The 19222-nt window shown below is 45.0% G+C and overlaps 1 protein-coding gene across 1 annotated transcript; it reads right to left on the minus strand.

Moving 5' to 3' along the window:
* Positions 1–5400: 5400 nt before the first annotated feature.
* On the minus strand, positions 5401–18892 carry LOC142777038 (uncharacterized). The gene is made up of 3 exons (XM_075881341.1): positions 18570–18892; positions 16311–16553; positions 5401–5830 (listed from the first exon to the last, which is right to left on the minus strand). Exons 1-3 carry the CDS (start codon positions 18887–18889, stop codon positions 5680–5682), a joined length of 714 nt encoding a protein of 237 aa, XP_075737456.1. The 5' UTR covers positions 18890–18892; the 3' UTR covers positions 5401–5679.
* Positions 18893–19222: the final 330 nt, after the last annotated feature.

Here is a 19222-nt window from a genome sequence, read left to right on the forward strand (position 1 = left end):
CTGTATGTAGCCACCTCTAGTTTAGTTCTTGCAGTGTTCACTAGATGGCGGTACCATCCCCTGTATGTAGCCACTTCTAGTTTAGTTCTTGCAGTGTTCACTAGATGGCGGTACCGTCTCCTGTATGTAGCCACCTCTCGTTTAGTTCTTGTAGTGTTTACTAGATGGTGGTACTTGTAGCTGATGATGAAAAGATGCAAGATGTTATAAACTAGAAAGCGGTACTTGTAGTTGATGAAAGACGCGAGATCTTATAAAATAGGAATGATGTCACATATGGCGCGTGTCATTGGTTGAAGGCAATCGTTCGATTTAGTGCGGCGACGTACGCTAGGGGGAGCGTTGTAATAAAATCCGTTCGCTGTTGGCGCGCGCTCGGAGTCGCCGGATGGATAAGGCTGCACAGCGGAGAGAGCGCAAGGCGGCAGCAGCGCGCGCTCGCAGACAGAATCTCGATGTGCGAGCGCGCGAGGCAAGGGACATCGCAAGCCATCCATCGTCTAAGAACAAATAAAAGTTGATTTGTGTATATACACACACAGCGTTTCTCACGTCTTTGCATGATGATCGACTGGGCGAATTACACGGAAGATTCACAGTTTACCGATGAATCCCTCCGGAGCTTCGCCCATTCATCATCATTCACCCCGTGAATATGCCGTAATTTTTTCCATGTTTTGACACAATATCAATAAAAATCTAAAAGACAATAATGCCAAGGAAAAGTATAGGAGAGGTCATTAGATCAAATTGTAAGTAAAATGTGAAGAAAGAAAAGTTGGTGAAAAGATAAACTTCCCGTGGGCACGAACCGAACTTGTTATATATATATATATATATATATATATATATATATATATATATATATATATATATATATATATATATATATATATATATATATATGACATGCACTTACACGTGGTATTAATTATATGCAGGGTGTCCTCTGGGCTATCTGTGGTCGTAGTTTAAAATGACAAAACCACAGGCTGTGACGACGCGAACGAATGGAGGTTTTTGAATATTGCCTTTGGTATGCCACACTATTTTTATTCTTAATTGTGTAGTTAGGCATGCTTCACTCAAAGTTTCGAAGCGAAAAAGCTCGGCGAAAGTTTCCAGTGAAAAAGTTGTAGGTCAGTTTGCAGAAGATCGAGTTAGAAAGTTTCCAGCTTTCTATTAAGCATTTGTGTGTTTATCTGCTTTCGACGGATGCCGACTATATAGACTTTCCGGAACACGTAAGCGAGCATGTCGTGGTATCGTGGAAGGAGGTGGAATAAAGTGTCGAAGAAAGTGGAAAGGTGAGAGTATTCTCCCGAGAGTATGCCCGTGGAGTTAGACGCCATATATTACTTGGCCGGCGCACAAATGCCACTTCGGTCTGCGCGCTTCGATGTCACTTCCATACGGAGCGTACTTTCATCGAATGACTTTAGAAATGATCAGCCGGAGGAGGTTATTTTTTTGGACACCCGAAGTTCACTCGTGGAAGCCTTGTAGAGCGAGTATTTAGTTGGAAAACATCGCCCCACTTGAGCAGGGAGAACGTTCGGTCGCCGGCCGGCTTTAAAAGTAAAAGAAGCCGCATACTGGAGAGGAGGACGCGATCATCCAGCAGACTCCGCCCGGGCCGTTCTCTCTCGATTAGGCTTTCGCTTCAGAGCCTGAATTCCGAGCTTATTCTCTGCCTCAGCGGCGTTGCGCCGCCGCTGGTGCACAGCCTTGGAACTTTCTTGGAACTGTGTGCTTGAGTCACGCAATAGGCAGAACACTGAAAATGGTGGAAAGATAACGTTTGAAAGATTGTCGCTCTGCTCGTGATTTCTTTTGTGCTTTCGGTTCATGTGCGTCACTTTATGTATCACATTTGCCTTGCCGACAATAATAATAATAATAATAATAATAATAATAATAATAATAATAATAATAATAATAATAATAATAATAATAATAATAATAATAATAATAATAATAATTGTTGTTGTTGTTGTTGTCATCGTCGTCGTCGTCTCAGGTTTTATATCCCAGAACGACAGCATCTTCATGATGTACAAATATGCCTGTATTTGTCTCATAGTACTATTTAGGAGCCGTGATGATGATGATAATGGTGAAACGCTTACACGAGAACCGTAGAATGTGCCGCATCTGTCAGATATAACTGCCAAAGTGAAGCTTGGTCACGCTATGCACTCTTCTCGAGTAAGTACTTCATTTACCAGTTAAACTAGAACAAAGGCATATTTACGTTTATAACTTTAAGGCCCTTCAAAACAGTACAAAAAAAAAAGATGCGTTTTATCATTTCCATCTAAAACATGTACTTCTTCCGAGCTTTTACTGTTAACCCTGCTCTGAAGTTATGCAAACGCGAGCGCATCGCACTCACTTGCATCGCCACTGGGCAGGAGGCTCTTCATTAAACTATATTATCGCTTCATGTTATACCCTCACCCAACCTTTTAACGCGATAACGTTTAAGAGCTCGTTTCGCAGAAATTCCGGTGTCAGCGTTGGCGTCATTGATTGCGAGCGAAAAATGATCTTATGCGTGACCGAAAAATTTAGAACGATAGAAATAAAATAGATGCTAAGAACAACCTGAAGAGTGAGTGGGGATCAAACTAGGGTTGCTGGTGTGACAAGCGGATGTTCTACCACACAGCCTCGCCTCCGTTTGAAAAGAAAGTGAAAAGAAGTTCGTCTGCTTGCAAATGCAGTGAAAGTAGCTTGCATGCTTCACAAACACACGTGTCCTGTATAAATCCTTCACAGTGCAACATGAAATATTGCAGTAATAATGCGTGGTCAAGCGTTCATTGCCAACGGGTGCCAGAGTATGTGTGTATCAAAATGGCTCCGTGGTTGAAAGCCGGTACCCCACTACAAAAATGCACTTGCTACTGCGCCTATTCCCTTAAGGCCACGTAGTGGGTTCATAGCAAATTCAAAAAGGTTTCATGCACTAAGTGTTTGAAGTATGCTCTACGAACAGGATGTCGCTATTGCGTTCAACTCCTAAAGGCGAAGCTTATTAAGGGTCCCCTAATTTTTTTATTTTTTTTTTCAGAATCTTGGAATGCATCTTTGCTGAGCGCTCTCCGACTGGCTGTTTTGATGGAGGTCGAAGCGTTCACTACGGAATCGTGCCGTCTTCGTCGTAACTGTGTTTACTGTCACACTCACATCTGCTCAGTCTGACCAATGCCAATCGCAACTGCCCACTCACTCACTCACTCACTCACTCACTCACATTGGCACTATATAGCGACTTAATTTGTCCCTCGCACACTCAGAGGTATAGCTTTCGAAACGAGCCTCAGTGTGACTGGATGAGCTTGTCTCTTCAGGCGCGTTGAAGGCGCATTTCATTTTATTGTATCTTCTTGAGCGAGATTTTAAAGTGGAGCTTGTATCGACTTGTATCGAGGGGCAGGGGTCTTGCCTAGACTGAATGCCTTTAGCCCTTTCCCCTGCAGTGAGCTCTGTATAATATTCTTACTGTAGATAAAGTATTTTAGTCTTACACTTGCATGTAAAGCTGGTGATTGTGGTGTCCCAAAACACCCTGCCCACCACAACCTACGTCAACTAAAGAATTCATAAATCAAAATAAATTTTCTTTCTGGGGCTGGGGTTTGACCTTGGATCTCTCACTGGTGAGAGATCCAAGGTCAAGGTGAGAGATCCAATCCTTGGATCTCTCACTGGTGAGAGATCCAAGGCGAGTGTCTTGACCACCAGGCCATGCGCCAATACTTTTCATATGCCAACTGAACTGAAGCATACAAATGCGAAACAAATGCGATCTTTTTTTGCATTTGGATGCCTTGATGCATACAAATTAAAAAAAAAAAGGGGGGGGGGGGAAGCCGCATGCTTGTTATCAGCGCTTCATTGAAATATTTCGTGTGGGTGAAATAAAAGTGATCTGGTGGAAAACGCGTCAGGTCGATATCGGGAATCGCGCATTTCAGAAAAATTCCGACTACTGTAAAACTGAATTGTTAGTCTGCACTTCCCTGATTGCGTGATTTTCATTTCGTTAGCCGTTCTGAATCCCATGAAAAAAAAACATAAAATACGCATGCCGGTTCAGCCCGAACTCAGCCTTTCGATGAGAATGGCCCTGTGCTATCGTGAAACTGAACGCTTATGTTAAGAGAAAGTATGTATCAATGAAAAAGAAATAGAGAAAGAAAAGAAGACAAAAAGAGAGAAAGAAGGATTGATTGATTTGATTTGTGGGGTTTAACGTCCCAAAACTACCATGTCATCATGAGAGACGCCGTAGTGGAGGGCTCCGGAAATTTCGACCACCTGGGGTTCTTTAACGTGCACCCAAATCTGACCACACGGGCCTACAACATTTCCGCCTCCATCGGAAATGCAGCCGCCGCAGCCGGGATTTGATCCCGCGACCTGCGGGTAAGCAGCCGAGTACCTAAACCACTGGACCACCGTGGCGGAGCAGAGAGAAAGAAGGAAGAGAGAGACAAACGGAGAAAGAAAGAACAAAAAAGGAAAAGAAACAAATGAGAAAACAATAGAAAGAAAGAGAAATAAATAAATAGAAAAGTAAATAAACAAATAAATAAATAAATAAATACGGAAAAGAAAAAGAAGAAAAAAAGACGGCCAGGCACGCCCACGTCAAGCTTCGTTTGGCCCCATTCCTCTAACAGGTAGAGGACTGTTCAATTTTTTTTTTCGCCTACATTAACTCTGGTGAAAGTTTATTTAGACGGTGCCCTACAACTTCCAGCAATATTCACAATACCTTCCTCCCCCTTTCCTATTGAAAAGCCACCTAAAGACCACTCACCAAACAGTTTCCAGTAAACAGCCAACACCTAATTCAATACAGAGATCCGCGACTAGTCCATGCTACCATCAGCTTTTTGCACCTCCACGGCAGCTTGTAAATGCGAGGCATATTTCAAACAGCCTCGTACGATAAGTTCGGGAAAATATTTGAAGGAGAATCTACATTCGCAACTGCATTTGTGGCTTATACTATAACATAAGTGGGTAATCTTGATTAAAATCGTTATGCGTGTATTGCGTGTTGATCCAAAACGTAATTAAGGCTATACGGGTAAAAGCAGAAGCTGTTCCATTCCAGTAGTTATTGAAAGGCTAGATCATATCCGGTCATCATACAAGACGCAACAGCGTATACAGTCAACATGCTCAGAAGATTATAGTAGTGAGATGGTAATGTGAGTGCATCCAATAAAAGTTTTCTGTTCGATTCACATGGCAGAACTAGTGGATTGCCACATCTAAGCAACAAAAACCTCAATATCAACTTGCTCCTTCGTCATGCCACATACATGCGCTTATGGCCACTAAAGACACACAGAACAGAGAAAGTGAATATGCTGAGCGAATGATGCAGGGTATACTTTGTTACGAGTAGGTGGCCCATGGGGACGTACACTTGCTGTAATGCATCAAGCCATACCAGAGGGCTATAGGCGTAGCGTTACACGTTTCTGTTTACGGTACCATGGCACGAGTTGGTGTCAAAGTTCAGCAACAGGCGTTTCTAAAGCACTGCAAGTCTCTCCGTAGCGTCACGAACAGACGTACGCGTAGCGAACGGTACGAGCTTCAGGCGTCACATCTTGATGAGCCCACACACGCGCCAGTAGCAACGCGATGAAGAACTCAGACGACGCTAGGGTCCTCGGCGTCGGTCGCCTCGTCTTCACGTCGACGAGGGCCGGACGCCGGCGTTCCCGGCTCTGCGAGAGGCAACCGCCTGCGTCTGCTGTGACGACGCTTGTGCCGCTTCACGTGGACTGGCTCCGCGTTGGTTCTGCGCGTTCAGGAAGTGTTTAAGTTGTTGGTGACGGCGCAACAGTGACGAGCAAACTATGCACCTGTTGTGTTCAGGGAAAGCTAATCGAAAACAATGAAACAGACTTCCTCATTCCTCAAGCCCTGGGCTCATTTATTTTTTACCACAACATTGCACAGTCTTATGTAAACCCCATAATATATTTGAGGACATCTTTCAACTGCGCACATTGTCACTCACAGACGTCTAAAATGCCACTGGTACCACCTCACTGAGAGGCTGCGTGGCCGTCAAAACACGGAAAACACCACTCGACACGATGAGCATTGCAATATTGCTTCAGTGCTTACCGTATCCGGCTCGTCTACCCACCGCCTCTTTGTCCACTGGTTCAGCATTAGCAGGAATCTTATCTGTACCAGGAATCGCATCTATAGCAAGGGTTTATAGCAATGGTGGTTAATATAAGAGTAGTAGGGGGTATGAAAGGGGCTCATAAATAAAGGAGTTCAGAACCGGCCCATAGAATGTCGATTGCGAATGTAATGGCGTTTGAGCACTAGAAAACTTTGTCATAGGTGCAAAGTGGTCAATAAAATCAGCAGATCCCACGCACCTGCGAATCGACGTTATGCGAAGCATGCGGAGGGAAGGTGACCATGTTGAAATTTTTTTCATTGAGCGACACGGGATCAAATGACGCTAAATATATGTACAAGTGTTGCACGCACAGATATATGTTGAAGAGTTGCACATGTTTATATAATCAGTTGCTTGAACTTGCGCAACGATGCCAGCTGTAACATGCGTATTAGCGACACCAGAAGCTAATATGAAGCGCTGATGCTCGCGAGGACGCTGGCCCTGGACACTGCTAAATAAATCAACTTCAGCGCAAGGCAACTAACCACAATTGACGTTAACCTGACGTGACGGCTGTATCAAAGGAGTACATATGTAATGTTTATAAAATTTTGTAGGCAGCACTGCAACCACTACTGATGTTTTACGAAGGTTAGCGTAAAAGTACTTCTGAGACCTGGCGTAGCTCTAGGGTAAAATGCTTCATTACCACGCAGAATGTTTGGGTTTGATTCCAGCTAAGACTTTAACACTTATTCTTTGCATTTGTCAGGACTACGCTACCAATGTCAGGTATTTTTTTACGCTCGCGCATTAAAATTGACCGTGTGTGTTCTCGTGGCACATACCCGCATACGAGTGGCAAATACCTAAGCATGGGTATGTGCCACTGTCTGGCGGCAAATGTTTGACGACGTACGTGACAAGATTGTGACATTATGCATGTCTCGACCAGTGCGTCATATTCGTCAAACATCTTACCCTCTCATGATAATTTTGGTTCACGCCATTTTAAGGGGGTGACCACGAGAGCACCCAAACAAAAGTGGGTTGATAGATAGAGAGATAGATACGCTCTAAGTCACTGAAGCTTGCTAAGAAATGCTTCGAATTTGAAAAAGAAAACGACGTACTCCTTAGGTTGCGCTTTAGAAAACACGACAAAAGTATTGCAACTAAAACAACATGGTGAGTGCGTGTTCTGCGGTCCTCACCTTGTCCATGAATTCAAAGCGCAACGAGTATGTTATTAAAAGTCGCCCAAGAAGCAGCACTCACTGACTCTAAGTGCGAACACATCCAATTACGCCTCCCGGAGTGAATAAAACTCAGAAAGCAACTGTTGGAACTGACATTGCGAAGCGGCACTTGTTGCCGTTTGCCTTCACGCGTCATCAAACGTGCCACACGGTAGAAAAACAGAGCACCCGTTCAGTTGCCGTAACGATAAGACTTGCTCTCAAGGCTCAGTGTGAGACGTTCCAGTTATTTTACTGGCCAGAAAAATAGATGAACAAGGTGTGGGTTCGAGCTAGTTGGTAGTTGGTGCTCCATGCTCAGCTATTTATTACACAAAAATTTCTTCAACAAAGGTCGAAACATTTCTTTCTCTCTCTCTCTCTCTCTCTCTCTCTCTCTCTCTCTCTCTCTCTCTCTATCTATCTATCTCTCTCTCTCACACACACACACAGCACACACACAAACACACACACGCGCGCACACAAACACACACGACACACACACACGCACAACACACACAACACACACACACAAACACAACACACACAAACACAAGAAAACACACACACAACATACACACACAACACACACAAATACACACACAAACACACACACATACACACATACAATACACACACAAACACACACAACACACACACACAACACACACAAACACACACACACACAAAACACACACACACAACACACACAAACACAAAACACAAGCACAAAAACACACACACAACATACACACACACCACACACAACACACACAAACACACAAAACACACACAAACACACACACAACACACATACATTATATAGGAGTAATAAATTCAGTTGGAAGTACGTGCCTGTTCATGATACCGAGCCAGGTGCAGAGTGTACACTAGCGCGCATCAGCTATTCACTCCTCCGGAATGCCCTCTCCAAGAAGGTCATTTTCTTCTTTTTCAATGATATTGAGGTCTTGCTGACGTAACTGCTGCCCTCACGTCACATCTGGACAGTCTTCACAATCTCACGTGTGCGCTGTTGAGCGTCTTGGGAAACAGCTGTGCACCACTCACACAACAGATTACACCCACACTCATGGCAATGAACAGCCAAATTTTCATCCCTGCTACTTTCCACCCTGTCCGCACGTTCGCCGTGGTTCAAACAGCGACTTGTTTGCCCAGTGTTGACAAAGTCCCGAAGGCTGTCCACATGAAAGTGGTAACTTGTACACGATTTTTTTCATGCAGTCAACGCACTGCATGGCTCCTGTGTTTTATGCCACATTTTTCTTTCTCAGCTACAACTGGACTAGTGGCGACGCATAGCCTGGAGAGCACGCATTCGCCTCTGGTGTAGGCGTATTGCCTTCGCCGGAGACAACTGTACGAAGTGTGTGACGTGTTCGGTGGCGACAGGCCCTCCGTCAACCATGGCATTTTCGTGTGCAAGATGCTACGTTCAGAATGTGAAAAGCAAGGTCGTTTCAACCAAGATGTATTCTACCATGAGCTGCAGCTTCAGCGGGCGCCTTCCCATGTTAAGGTGACGAGAGCGCAACGTGCAAATTGGATTCATAGCGGAACATTTTTTGTTAAAGACCCTGCTACGACCGTTTACAGCCATTTCAGGTGACAGCGTGTACATTGACAGCCGCATTGTTTTGCCAGACTATAGTGTGTCATAAGCTGAGTATCGTACCGTAGTGTTTCGTGCAGCCAAACCCATCGGCTCCAACACTTTAATTCCATTGTACGGCAAGTGTCAAGCCTGGCGCCGTATATTGAGAAAGAAACAGAGGATGCTGATGTTTTCATGCGATGTCGGCCTCTATAATTTGCCTAACCGTAAAGAAGGTGACATCCTTCTCTAAAGATAGCAACCTGCGCCTGGTACAATTGCACGAGGAGGGCAGCGGGGTTGGCGTTTTCCTTTTGCTGGGATTGTTACGAAAGCATAAAACCCTACTGACTCTGATTTTCGCGCCTGTAAACATGTATCTATATCTATACTAAAAAAAAGGGAAGCGAAAGATTTAACCCAGGAACTCAGACGCGTGCGGCTTTCGCACTCTAACTTGACGTTATTGGAAACGGATGACGCGTTCGGTACCAGGAATTCCGAACAAGTAGTGTAGGATTCAATGCGTTCTCAGTATAGATATATTAAATACTTGTAGTAAGTCTAACATTAACTGGTATTAACCTGTGTTGAGTCATTTTCGATTTCTGGTGCAGTATCGTTTCAGAACGAGTGTGGAATATCTGTTCAGTATTTTCTAGATCTATTGGCGCTATACCTGAACGTATACTTTCCCCTGAATGATATATTCTCTCTCTCTCTCTCTCTCTCTCTCTCTCTCTATATATATATATATATATATATATATATATATATATATATATATATATATATATATATATATATATATATATATATATATATATATATATATATATATATATATAGAAGAAAGGAATAGTATGGGTTCCGGGGCGTTGCACCTGTACTGAGCAACATTTTGATGGCACATTTGGACAGAGTTCAATGATGACACGTTAGAAGACCCAAGCCTGTTTCGTTATGTTGACAAATTTTTGGTTATGCTAAAAGTGCTTACGATGTTTTTTTTCCTGTAATGTGGCTCAGACGTTCGCAATATTCGTAGCCTATCTAACACCCCTAGTGGTCACGCACGAGTTGCCCGATCAAGGCTGTTCAGGTTCTTAGACATCTATCTGCCTCATGTTTCCAAAAGACACGTATATACGTTGGGTGTACGAACCACGTAGACAAAAACGACTACTCTGCTTTAGATTCACTTACCCCAAATTGATCGAGGGAGTCATAATCAGCTAGGATCTGAACAATGGGCTCAGTAAGATATGCAAGCACTGCTTGGATCAAAGTTTCAACGCGTAAGTACCTCGCCTTACGTCGGCTGGTCACACGCAAGATATGATTGTGGGAGGGACTGATGCTGTACTACTAGTATGATGCAAAAGAAAGCTGCGGCTCAACTAGGTGAAAAGGACAATCAGCGGAACCATCAGGACACCCCCTGATGTGGTGGCTATGATCCACGACATGGATGGCATCACGCACAATCTCAAAAAGATTGGTGCTAAAGTCGGCGTGCAAGTTGTCATATCTGCGCGTTATATTGAGCCAACAGGTCACTGTTTGAACCACCGCCTTAACGAACACGCGAACAGAGTGGACAGAGGCAGTGATGGGAATTTGGCTATTCATTACCACGATTGTGAGTGCAATCTGTTTTACGAGCGGTTGTCACAGAACGAGCGCTCAAAAAAGAGCGCGCCGCCAACTCCTCGCGACGAAACGCCGGAGTGACGCCGCGAGGTCAACGATAAAAGAAAAAGAAAAAAGAAAACAAGCTCCCCGGGCACGCTCCCTCTCCCCGCGGAAGCGTGGCTTCGCCGACGAACCTCCTCATCCCACAACGGCGGCCGAGCAAGCACTCGATTTTTCTAGAGGGAAAGGGGCGTGGTCATACCGAGTTGAGTCATCCGACGCGGAGGGCATTCGAACCGTCTCGCCCTCTCCCCAGCCTTCGCTGCGTATCGCGCCGACGAAATGACGAGAACCTTCTGGAATCTCGCGCGGAAGGTATTTAATCGAGCAGCCGAGACGAGAAAGCAGGAGAAGACAGAAGTTAGCGCCAGAGCGCGTAGGGTATCCCGCCGTGTAGTCGGCGAAGGTTTTGTCCGTAGGGACAAAGCAGGAGAAGACGTGAAGTTTCCTGGAAGAGAAACTTCGGAGGAGAAGATGGAAGTTAGCGCCAGAGCGCGTAGGGATTCCGCCGTGTAGTCGGCGAAGGTTTTGTCCGTAGCGACAACGCAGGAGAAGAAGAGGAGGATTTCCACCTGAGGGGTGAAGGCTCGAGCTACAGGCAAGAGCGTGTGTCTACCGCTATCGAGCGAAGACGCGTGGCAACAGCTGCGTGTGTGAAGCCGACGTGTTTCCGGCGAAGAAGTTTGAAGCTTGGAGAGAGGCCAACTGAAGACGCGAGGTTTCCTGGAAGAGAAACTTCAAGGGGCAGCGGAACGACAACAACGCTGGACTTTGAGTGAGTGATTCTCGGAAGAGTATCATCCAGACTTTTGTTCCAAGAACTTTGGACTGAATAGATTTCCTATCTCTTTAGTCTTTAAGTGTCTTGGTTGTTCGATGCATTCGACTGCATTGTAGTGCGTATTGTTGTCTGGGTCCGTTGTTTCGAGTGTGGCTGATTGTACTGTGTAGTACGTTGTTTGATTGGTGACATATTGTATGCAACTATTGTGGAGTGTGCATTCTTGTGTATTGTTTTCGATCTGCCATTATTGAGAATATAATTTTGTTTGTTTATCAACTCTCGGCTCTGACTTGTTCTTTGGGCCACAGCCGGCGTCCGCTGGCGCGCCAAAAAGGACCACTTCTAAATTGTCCACGCTTTCGTGGTGCGGTTCGGGGGGCCGATACTTCGGCCCTTGGAATTAGCCCGGCGATAGCCTCCCTAATTAACGGGACCTGTGTGACAGCGGTGCACTGCTGTTTTCCATCACACTGATCGGCGCACGGGTGAGATTATGGAGGCAGCTCAGACGCAACGTGAGGGTAGCAGTTGCGTGAGCAGGACCTCGATATTGTTAACAAAGTAAACAGCCTTCTTGGAGGTGACGCTACATCTGAGGGAGTTGTTAGCTGATGCGCGCCAGTACACTGCACAGCGGAGTCATTGGCTCTGTTGTTCTGTCACAAACGCGTATACATGTATGTCTCACCTTGATAATAAATTCTATTAGATGTTCGGGCCTGTGCGTGCATGTTTCGTCATTTGTCTGAGAAATTCTTGCGCAAGAAGTAGTTGAGCACGAAAAACACCCGCAGGCATTGCCTCTAGGTCTACAGAACTGACTGCGGCGGCTGCATTTCCGATGGAGGCGGAAATGTTGTAGGCCCGTGTGCTCAGATTTGGGTGCACGTTAAAGAACCTCAGGTGGTCGAAATTCCCGGAGCCCTCCACTACGGCGTCTCTCATAATCATATGGTGGTTCTGGGACGTTAAACCCCACACATCAATCAATCTGGTCTACAGAACTTTTTTTTTCTTTCATAACATCAGTGCTTTACATGTTCTCATCTGAGCCGGTTTGAGTGAACAGTATGTCATGTTCATTGTATATATTATAACGTACACGTACACATGCACACAGAAACAACGAACCGGGACGTGGTGCGTGCAGTGTTGCCGTTGGTGCCTACTTTGCGCCCATTTGGCTACTTTAGGACCCCATCTGGTTATGAAAATTCGAGGTTGGCGCCATGGCGGTGACTTTGGCTACACTGACAATCTGTGTTGGCGCACTTAGTAGCCAATTTTCTTATTACCACCGTGGTGATGTAGTGATTTCGGTGCTCTGCTGCTGACCCAATTCAAGGTCGTTGGTTCGATCGCCGCCGCGACAGCTGAATTTCAAAGGAGGTGATATGCGAAAGACCCGTATATACTGTGCGACGTCAGGGAATGTTGAAGAAGACCGGATGATCGAAGTTTCCGGTACCTTCCACGGTATGGTGCCTCTCATTATCATATTGTAGTTTGGTGAGGGTAAACACCAACAATTATTATTATCATGTAAATCTACAAGAAAATGAAGCTGGTCTGCTATTGTGATAAATTTAATAATCAATTTCAGTGTCTGGATTAAGGAAGAACAGCTTAAATGTCCGCCTCCTGTGGTCTTCTTCATTGTCCGATATTTGCATCACTCAATGCAAGCTCAACAAATGTTTAGTGTGCCTTCTGGCTTGTCAGCTGGATTATTTCAAAATTACTCTGGCAAGAAGTCTGTCCTACATAACTATGTTCTGGTACACTGATGTTGTACGTGCTAACCATTCTGACGCAATTGCTCTGCCACCTGGGGCTAAATATGGTTTATGAAACTATCACGAAGTTCAAGTCTGTTCGTGTCGCCCGAAACACTAACAGTCATCCTATTTACCTCTTGAACAGCCTTGCATTAGAACTTGTCACTTGTTATGATTGACATGTGGGGTTGGACGTCCCAAAACCGCTATATGATTATATAGTGGAGGGTTCCGGAAATATCGACCCTCCTGTGGTTCTTTAACGTGCACCGAAATCTGAGGCCACGGGCTTACAGCATTTTCGCCTCTATTGAAAATGCAGCCACCACAGCCGGGATTCAATCCCGTGACCTGTGGGTCAGCAGCCGCGTGACTTAGCCACTAGACCACCACGGCGGGGTGTCACTTGTTATGAGTATTTCAATGTTTGCATTGATATTCAATTCGCACGTAATGTAAGCAGAAAGAATGTGATACTCTAACCAAATCGCGCTGCTAGATTAAAAGTCACGAAATACAGTCTTTCTCCCTCCGTTTCATAGAGTGCATCAAAATGTTTTTCCACTTCGAATAATTTCATAGTATATACCACCACAGCGCCCTTAGGACACGTGTATTCATAGGTCGGCACTTTGAGAGACTACTCACTGACACTCACTCACCACAATTTTTTCAGCCTTCACCCTCACTCACGTTCATACTCACGTCTACTCCCACTCATATGCCCTCACTCGCGTTCATACTGACGCCTACTCACACTCACTCCTACTCACTCACGTTCATACTCACTCCTTCTCACACTCAAAGTACTCACTCACGTTCATACTCCTACTCGCACTCATGAGTACTCACGCATGTTCATACTCCCTCCTTGTCACACTCAGAATACTCACTCACGTTCATACTCACTCCTACTCACACTCAGAGTACTCACTCACGTTCATACTCACTCCTACTCGCACTCATGAGTACTCACTCATGTTCATACTCCCTCCTTGTCACACTCAAAGCCCTCACTCACGTTCATACTCACTCCTACTCACACTCATGAGTACTCAACCACGCTCAAACTCACTTGTACTCACACTGAAAGTACTCATTCACGTTCATACTCACTCTTACTCATACTCATGAGTACTCACTCACGTTCTACTCACTCCTACTCATACTCATCAGTACTCACTCATACTCACACTCACCACGTTCAAATGAGTATGAATGAGTGTGAGTGAGTGTACTCATGAGTGAGTATGCCGAGCTATGCGTTTATTGCATCACCGCATTTTATGTCCTACTACTTTGGTTATCGCTGTGAGGTAGGCATTCTATGCTATAAAACCCGAAGATTTCCTAACACGCGCAAGAAACGAATGCACTTACCCCCGTATTCTAGAACGTCCCTTCACTCAGCGCTTCACCTTCACTTGAGAAGGCCGATGGGAGCGCCGTCTCTAGGCACGGCAAGTCACTGTATATCAGCAATAATCTGCTGCGATTCTTGAGTAGCGAAGCGTCATTTTCAGCCGAGTGGTGGCACAGTGCTAAACTCTGTCAAGTGAAGGGTGGAAGTCGAGTCGAGGAGCGTTTGTGAATACGAGGGTTACTTTACTCATTGATAATCTTCGTGTTTGTTACGCAGTAATCACAATTGCACAAACACTAACTAGTCTGTTTGAAGTCGGTTTATTGTCCTTTTTTACTTGCTGTATTCATCTTTTTAGTTGTTTACGTTTGATCCACTCTCCTCTTTAATGCTCTTGGACTCGCTTTACACAAATAAATAAATAAATAAATAAATAAATGAAACATTTTCTCACCTGTGGCTTGAAGACAAAGCAAGAGCAAACAATAATATCTTCTTTCAATGTTTTCCCTTATCTCAATTCATATTGTGCAATAATTAAAACTCTAGTCATAATACCGATTTCATTCAGTTTGGCGATAGAGTGAAATGGCTTGGCACTTTGACTACTTCAAGCTGGAAATCAGGCTGCTTTTCAAGCCTGCTCAACGGCAACCCTGGCTGCGTGTCCTTGTTGCGGAGGCATAGAACAACGCAACACTCCGTCCAAAACCGGTGTTTTCACCACTATCGGCGGGGAAACGCGAGGCGAACGGATCGAGTGACGGAACATCTCTTTGCCACGATACAAACTACACCAGGCTAAACCAGGCCACGTACAGTTGACCACAAACGTTTACGGACCACGCGAGCGCGTGGCAAAAAGCCTTTTTGCGACACTTCCGCTATGTCAACGGCGATAGGCTGAAGCGCAGCGGCCGAGCCCTCCCTTAATCTCTGGCCTGTCTCTTCTGATTGGGTACCAACAATTCTCGCCTTTCACTTTTTTAACGTGACGCGTGCTTTTCTGCATCTGTGTCTGCGTGCTTCTGCCTCGAGAGCAGTGTATGCGCATAACTGTTATCAGTCGCAGTCTTTATCACAAAGTGATACGTGGCCAACGAAACACCATTCGAGGCACGCCGTGATAGCTTTGATCCTGCTATGAAAATAGAAATGTTGGCCCCGCCGCAGTGGTCTAGTGGCTAAGGTACTCGGCTGCTGACCCGCAGGTCGCGGGCTCGAATCCCGGCTGCAGCGGCTGCATTTCCGTTGGAGGCGCAAATGTTGTAGGCCCGTGTGCTCTTATTGGGTGCATGAACCTCAGGTGGTCGAAATTTCTGGAGCCCTCCACTACGGCGTCTCTCATATTCATACGGTGGTTTTGGGACGTTAAACCCCACATATCAATCAAAATAGAAATGTGATGGCCATACTACAGATAAGCGCTTCACGTGGAAACTGTGAAATAACAATGCACTAGGCGGCGAAAATTGAAAGGTTATAGTGAATAACGTGAAGAGCCGTTTCAGGCCTAGCAATGTGGTCGACGGAAGATGGCGCACCACTAGGTGACGTGGAAAGGCAGCTTGGCGCGCGCTCACGTTGACCGTAAACCTTTGTGGTTGACTGTACGTTCAGTTGTTATATTAACGTCGCACGGGGCATGCGAAGGCGTACTCTTGTGCAGGTGGCATGTACGCAACCGGGGCCTGCTTGGGGTCCGGCGGCGGGATCTCCAACTTCTGCATCAGGCGGGTGCGCTCCGAGCGTAGCGACTGTGCCAGGAACATGGCACTGAGCAGGAACGAAGCGGCCGCCAAGAAAGCGGCCAGCGCTACCAGGCCTCGCAGCACGATCATCTGTCGAGACGGCTGCGGGGTGGCGGCTCCGTCTCCCGCGGCCTGTTGCAGCCTGCTGCGACTGTGCGTGCAACTTCCGCTAAAGACATCGTGCGCACTCAGTGCGAGGTGTTGTCGAAACCGCTCTACAGAAACATGCATTCGAAACTATACTTCACAGTTGCACACAAATCTTTCTACTCAGTTGTTGCTCGCGGTACATTGCAATTTTTTTTGATGCTTCATATTTGCGAGATTCTGAGTTGAACGAATGTAGACTTTTCACCATGTTGTATCTGATTTATCCTTTTGGCGCACAAGTATACAAGCTGGGACCATGATAAGACGTAGACAAGGTGCTCATTAATTTGAGAAGATAGTCATTCGCTAATATATTTCATGTATGAAACAATAAAATTAACATGTTGTTACCCAACATATTTCATGGAGCTCTTTAATTTCCTTTTATTCGTTCAAAATCAAGAGTATTTCTTATTATATTCAATATATATTAGAAGCCCGTCGTTTTAAATTTTCGTTTGATTCAATTCGATATTTCGAGTTTTAAAACACGCGCACTTTCGAGAATGCAACTATTTATGCTCGGCATAATTCGCCTCTAGCAAACAGAAATTATCTTAATCATGAACCGGCCCGAGCCCTCTACATCTTCATTCTCTCAGACTTTAATGTCGGTCATTTTTTTTCTTCTAGACGAGCCATATGTCATTGTAATGATTTGTAACAGGCTATCAATTTTTTTTATTCAAATACCTTAAGGGCCTGAGTAGGCAGTACATAAGGAAGTTATAATACAATAAAGTTGTTACAAGTGCATCAAACATTTTCAACAAAAATAAAACATTTGATATCAATAGATATAAATATGCTATACTTTAGTACAAACTTTCATACATATTTAAACATACCATTACATAACAGAGCCCTAATGAAACACTGATAAAAGAAAAGTACTATATAAAAAAGATGAAGAAAAGAAGGAACAGGGAAAACAACTCAAAGGAAAAGTTTTTTGCAACGCTCAAACAACAAGAAAACGTTACAATAAAAAGGATAATTCTTGCTGATTGAAATACAGTCTGCAAAGAATAACCACGAAAAGATATACACAAAAACATTATTAGTGTTCATTAAGATAACTTTTAAGATTATTTAGGAAATCTTCATGATTTAGAGAAGAAACGATGTCGTAAGGTAGCTTGCTCCAATGATATAGTGCGAGAAAAAGGGGGATTTACTTAAGAAGTTAGTGCGAGCAAAAACGGGTTGCACTTTAAAGGGGTGATCAAGACGCGAAAAGATACGATGGGCGGCCCTGATGTGGCATGCAGTGAACAAAGATGTTGAGTGATAAAGTTTCTGGAAATGTGATAGAAGCGAGATGATTCTTCTTCTGAAATAATACAAGCTATGTCATACTGACATTTGTGAGACTAAGTATGCGGATTTTCATTATTGAGCTTCCAAAGGCAGGTCCTCTGTCACCATAAATATAATGACAACGTTAAAACACTCTCCCCTTGGTTAATAAGCGAGTGTCATCAGCAATGTTCGCATTATCATAAAGTTCACGCCACTGTTGCTACTTGGTGCCGTACTGATTCGCGGATTTAATTCTTTTTCTTAAGCCGCATTTGCGACACATTTTATAACTGCGTGACATTCTTTTTTTCGTGCCTATAGCAAATTGCGAACTAGCCGAAACAGGTAGATATTCACTACCTTGTTTATGCCGTAAACGCCTCTACAGAGGATGCAGTGCAATTGACAAATTAGCTTTCTTAAGATGGTATATGAGAGTGAAATTGTTAACAGCGGTCGGTGATTCCCAAACTCGTACCATCCGGGAACAGAACATTCACTGTACCAAACCATATCGGACAGTCATGCCAGCCATATCAGTTCCACCTTCATGCCGATTTCTCGGCAGTTTTCGGTGACGTGAACTTTTCAACGGTGGTGGTAGTGGTTAGAAGGCACCTGATTTCTGAAGCCCGGTTGGGAGCATGGCGCAGCGCCTGCCTTACTTTGCAGACAAATACAGTCGACACTGTGAGAGTTAGAGAGAGACACGTACCGAAGAAAGCCTCTTTCTGGTGTCATGGGGCATCCGCATATGAGACGTGACCGCGTCGTAATCCCCATAGGCGTTTTATCAGCAGACTTGAACGCTTTTATGAGGGTGCGTGCCAGCACCTGATGTCGTCGAGAGACGTTGGTGGCAGCCGGCCCATCTGCAGTGCTCGCGGAGCCTGGTGCCGGGGCGACGGCTTCGGCTGCGCTATCCGGCTGAGCCCCGGCGAGCTGCTGGCCGCCATTATCTGCAGACATGATGGTGTTTCCAGCCTTTTTCTCAAAGGCATCAATCTTGTCTTGCAGGCCGCGCGAGGCTGCCATCAGCTTCGTCGTCGTCTTCTGCCAAGTGTGCTTCATCGCCGTGCTTGAGTTTAAAAACGCGCTTTAAAGAATTTTGAGGCAATTTACGGAATTACTTTGGCAGCATTGGAACGACATTGGTAGCATTGAATATATGGGTATTTCGGGCACAGTTTAATGAGTTTCATATTTTCTTATAAGAAATGCCTCCCATCGTCATAAATTTCAATGCCCCGCCGCAGTGGTCTAGTGGCTAAGGTCCTCGGCTGCTCACTCGCAGTTCACGGGATTGAATCCCGGCTGTGGCAGCTGCATTTCCAATGAAGGCGGAAATGTTGTAGGCCCGTGTGCTCA

Source organism: Rhipicephalus microplus, chromosome X (genome assembly GCF_043290135.1).
Source record: "Rhipicephalus microplus isolate Deutch F79 chromosome X, USDA_Rmic, whole genome shotgun sequence".
In the NCBI taxonomy this organism is placed as follows: domain Eukaryota; kingdom Metazoa; phylum Arthropoda; class Arachnida; order Ixodida; family Ixodidae; genus Rhipicephalus; species Rhipicephalus microplus.

Excerpts from the sequence above, each read along its gene's own strand:
- LOC142777038 (XM_075881341.1), bottom strand. The coding sequence starts at position 18,889 with ATGGCAGCCTCGCGCGGCCTGCAAGACAAGATTGATGCCTTTGAGAAA. Across the intron at positions 16,554-18,569 it reads CCAGAAAGAGGCTTTCTTCG|TCGCAGCAGGCTGCAACAGG; the intron begins GTACGTGTCTCT and ends TTGCACGCACAG. Across the intron at positions 5,831-16,310 it reads TACATGCCACCTGCACAAGA|AACCAACGCGGAGCCAGTCC; the intron begins GTACGCCTTCGC and ends CTGAACGCGCAG.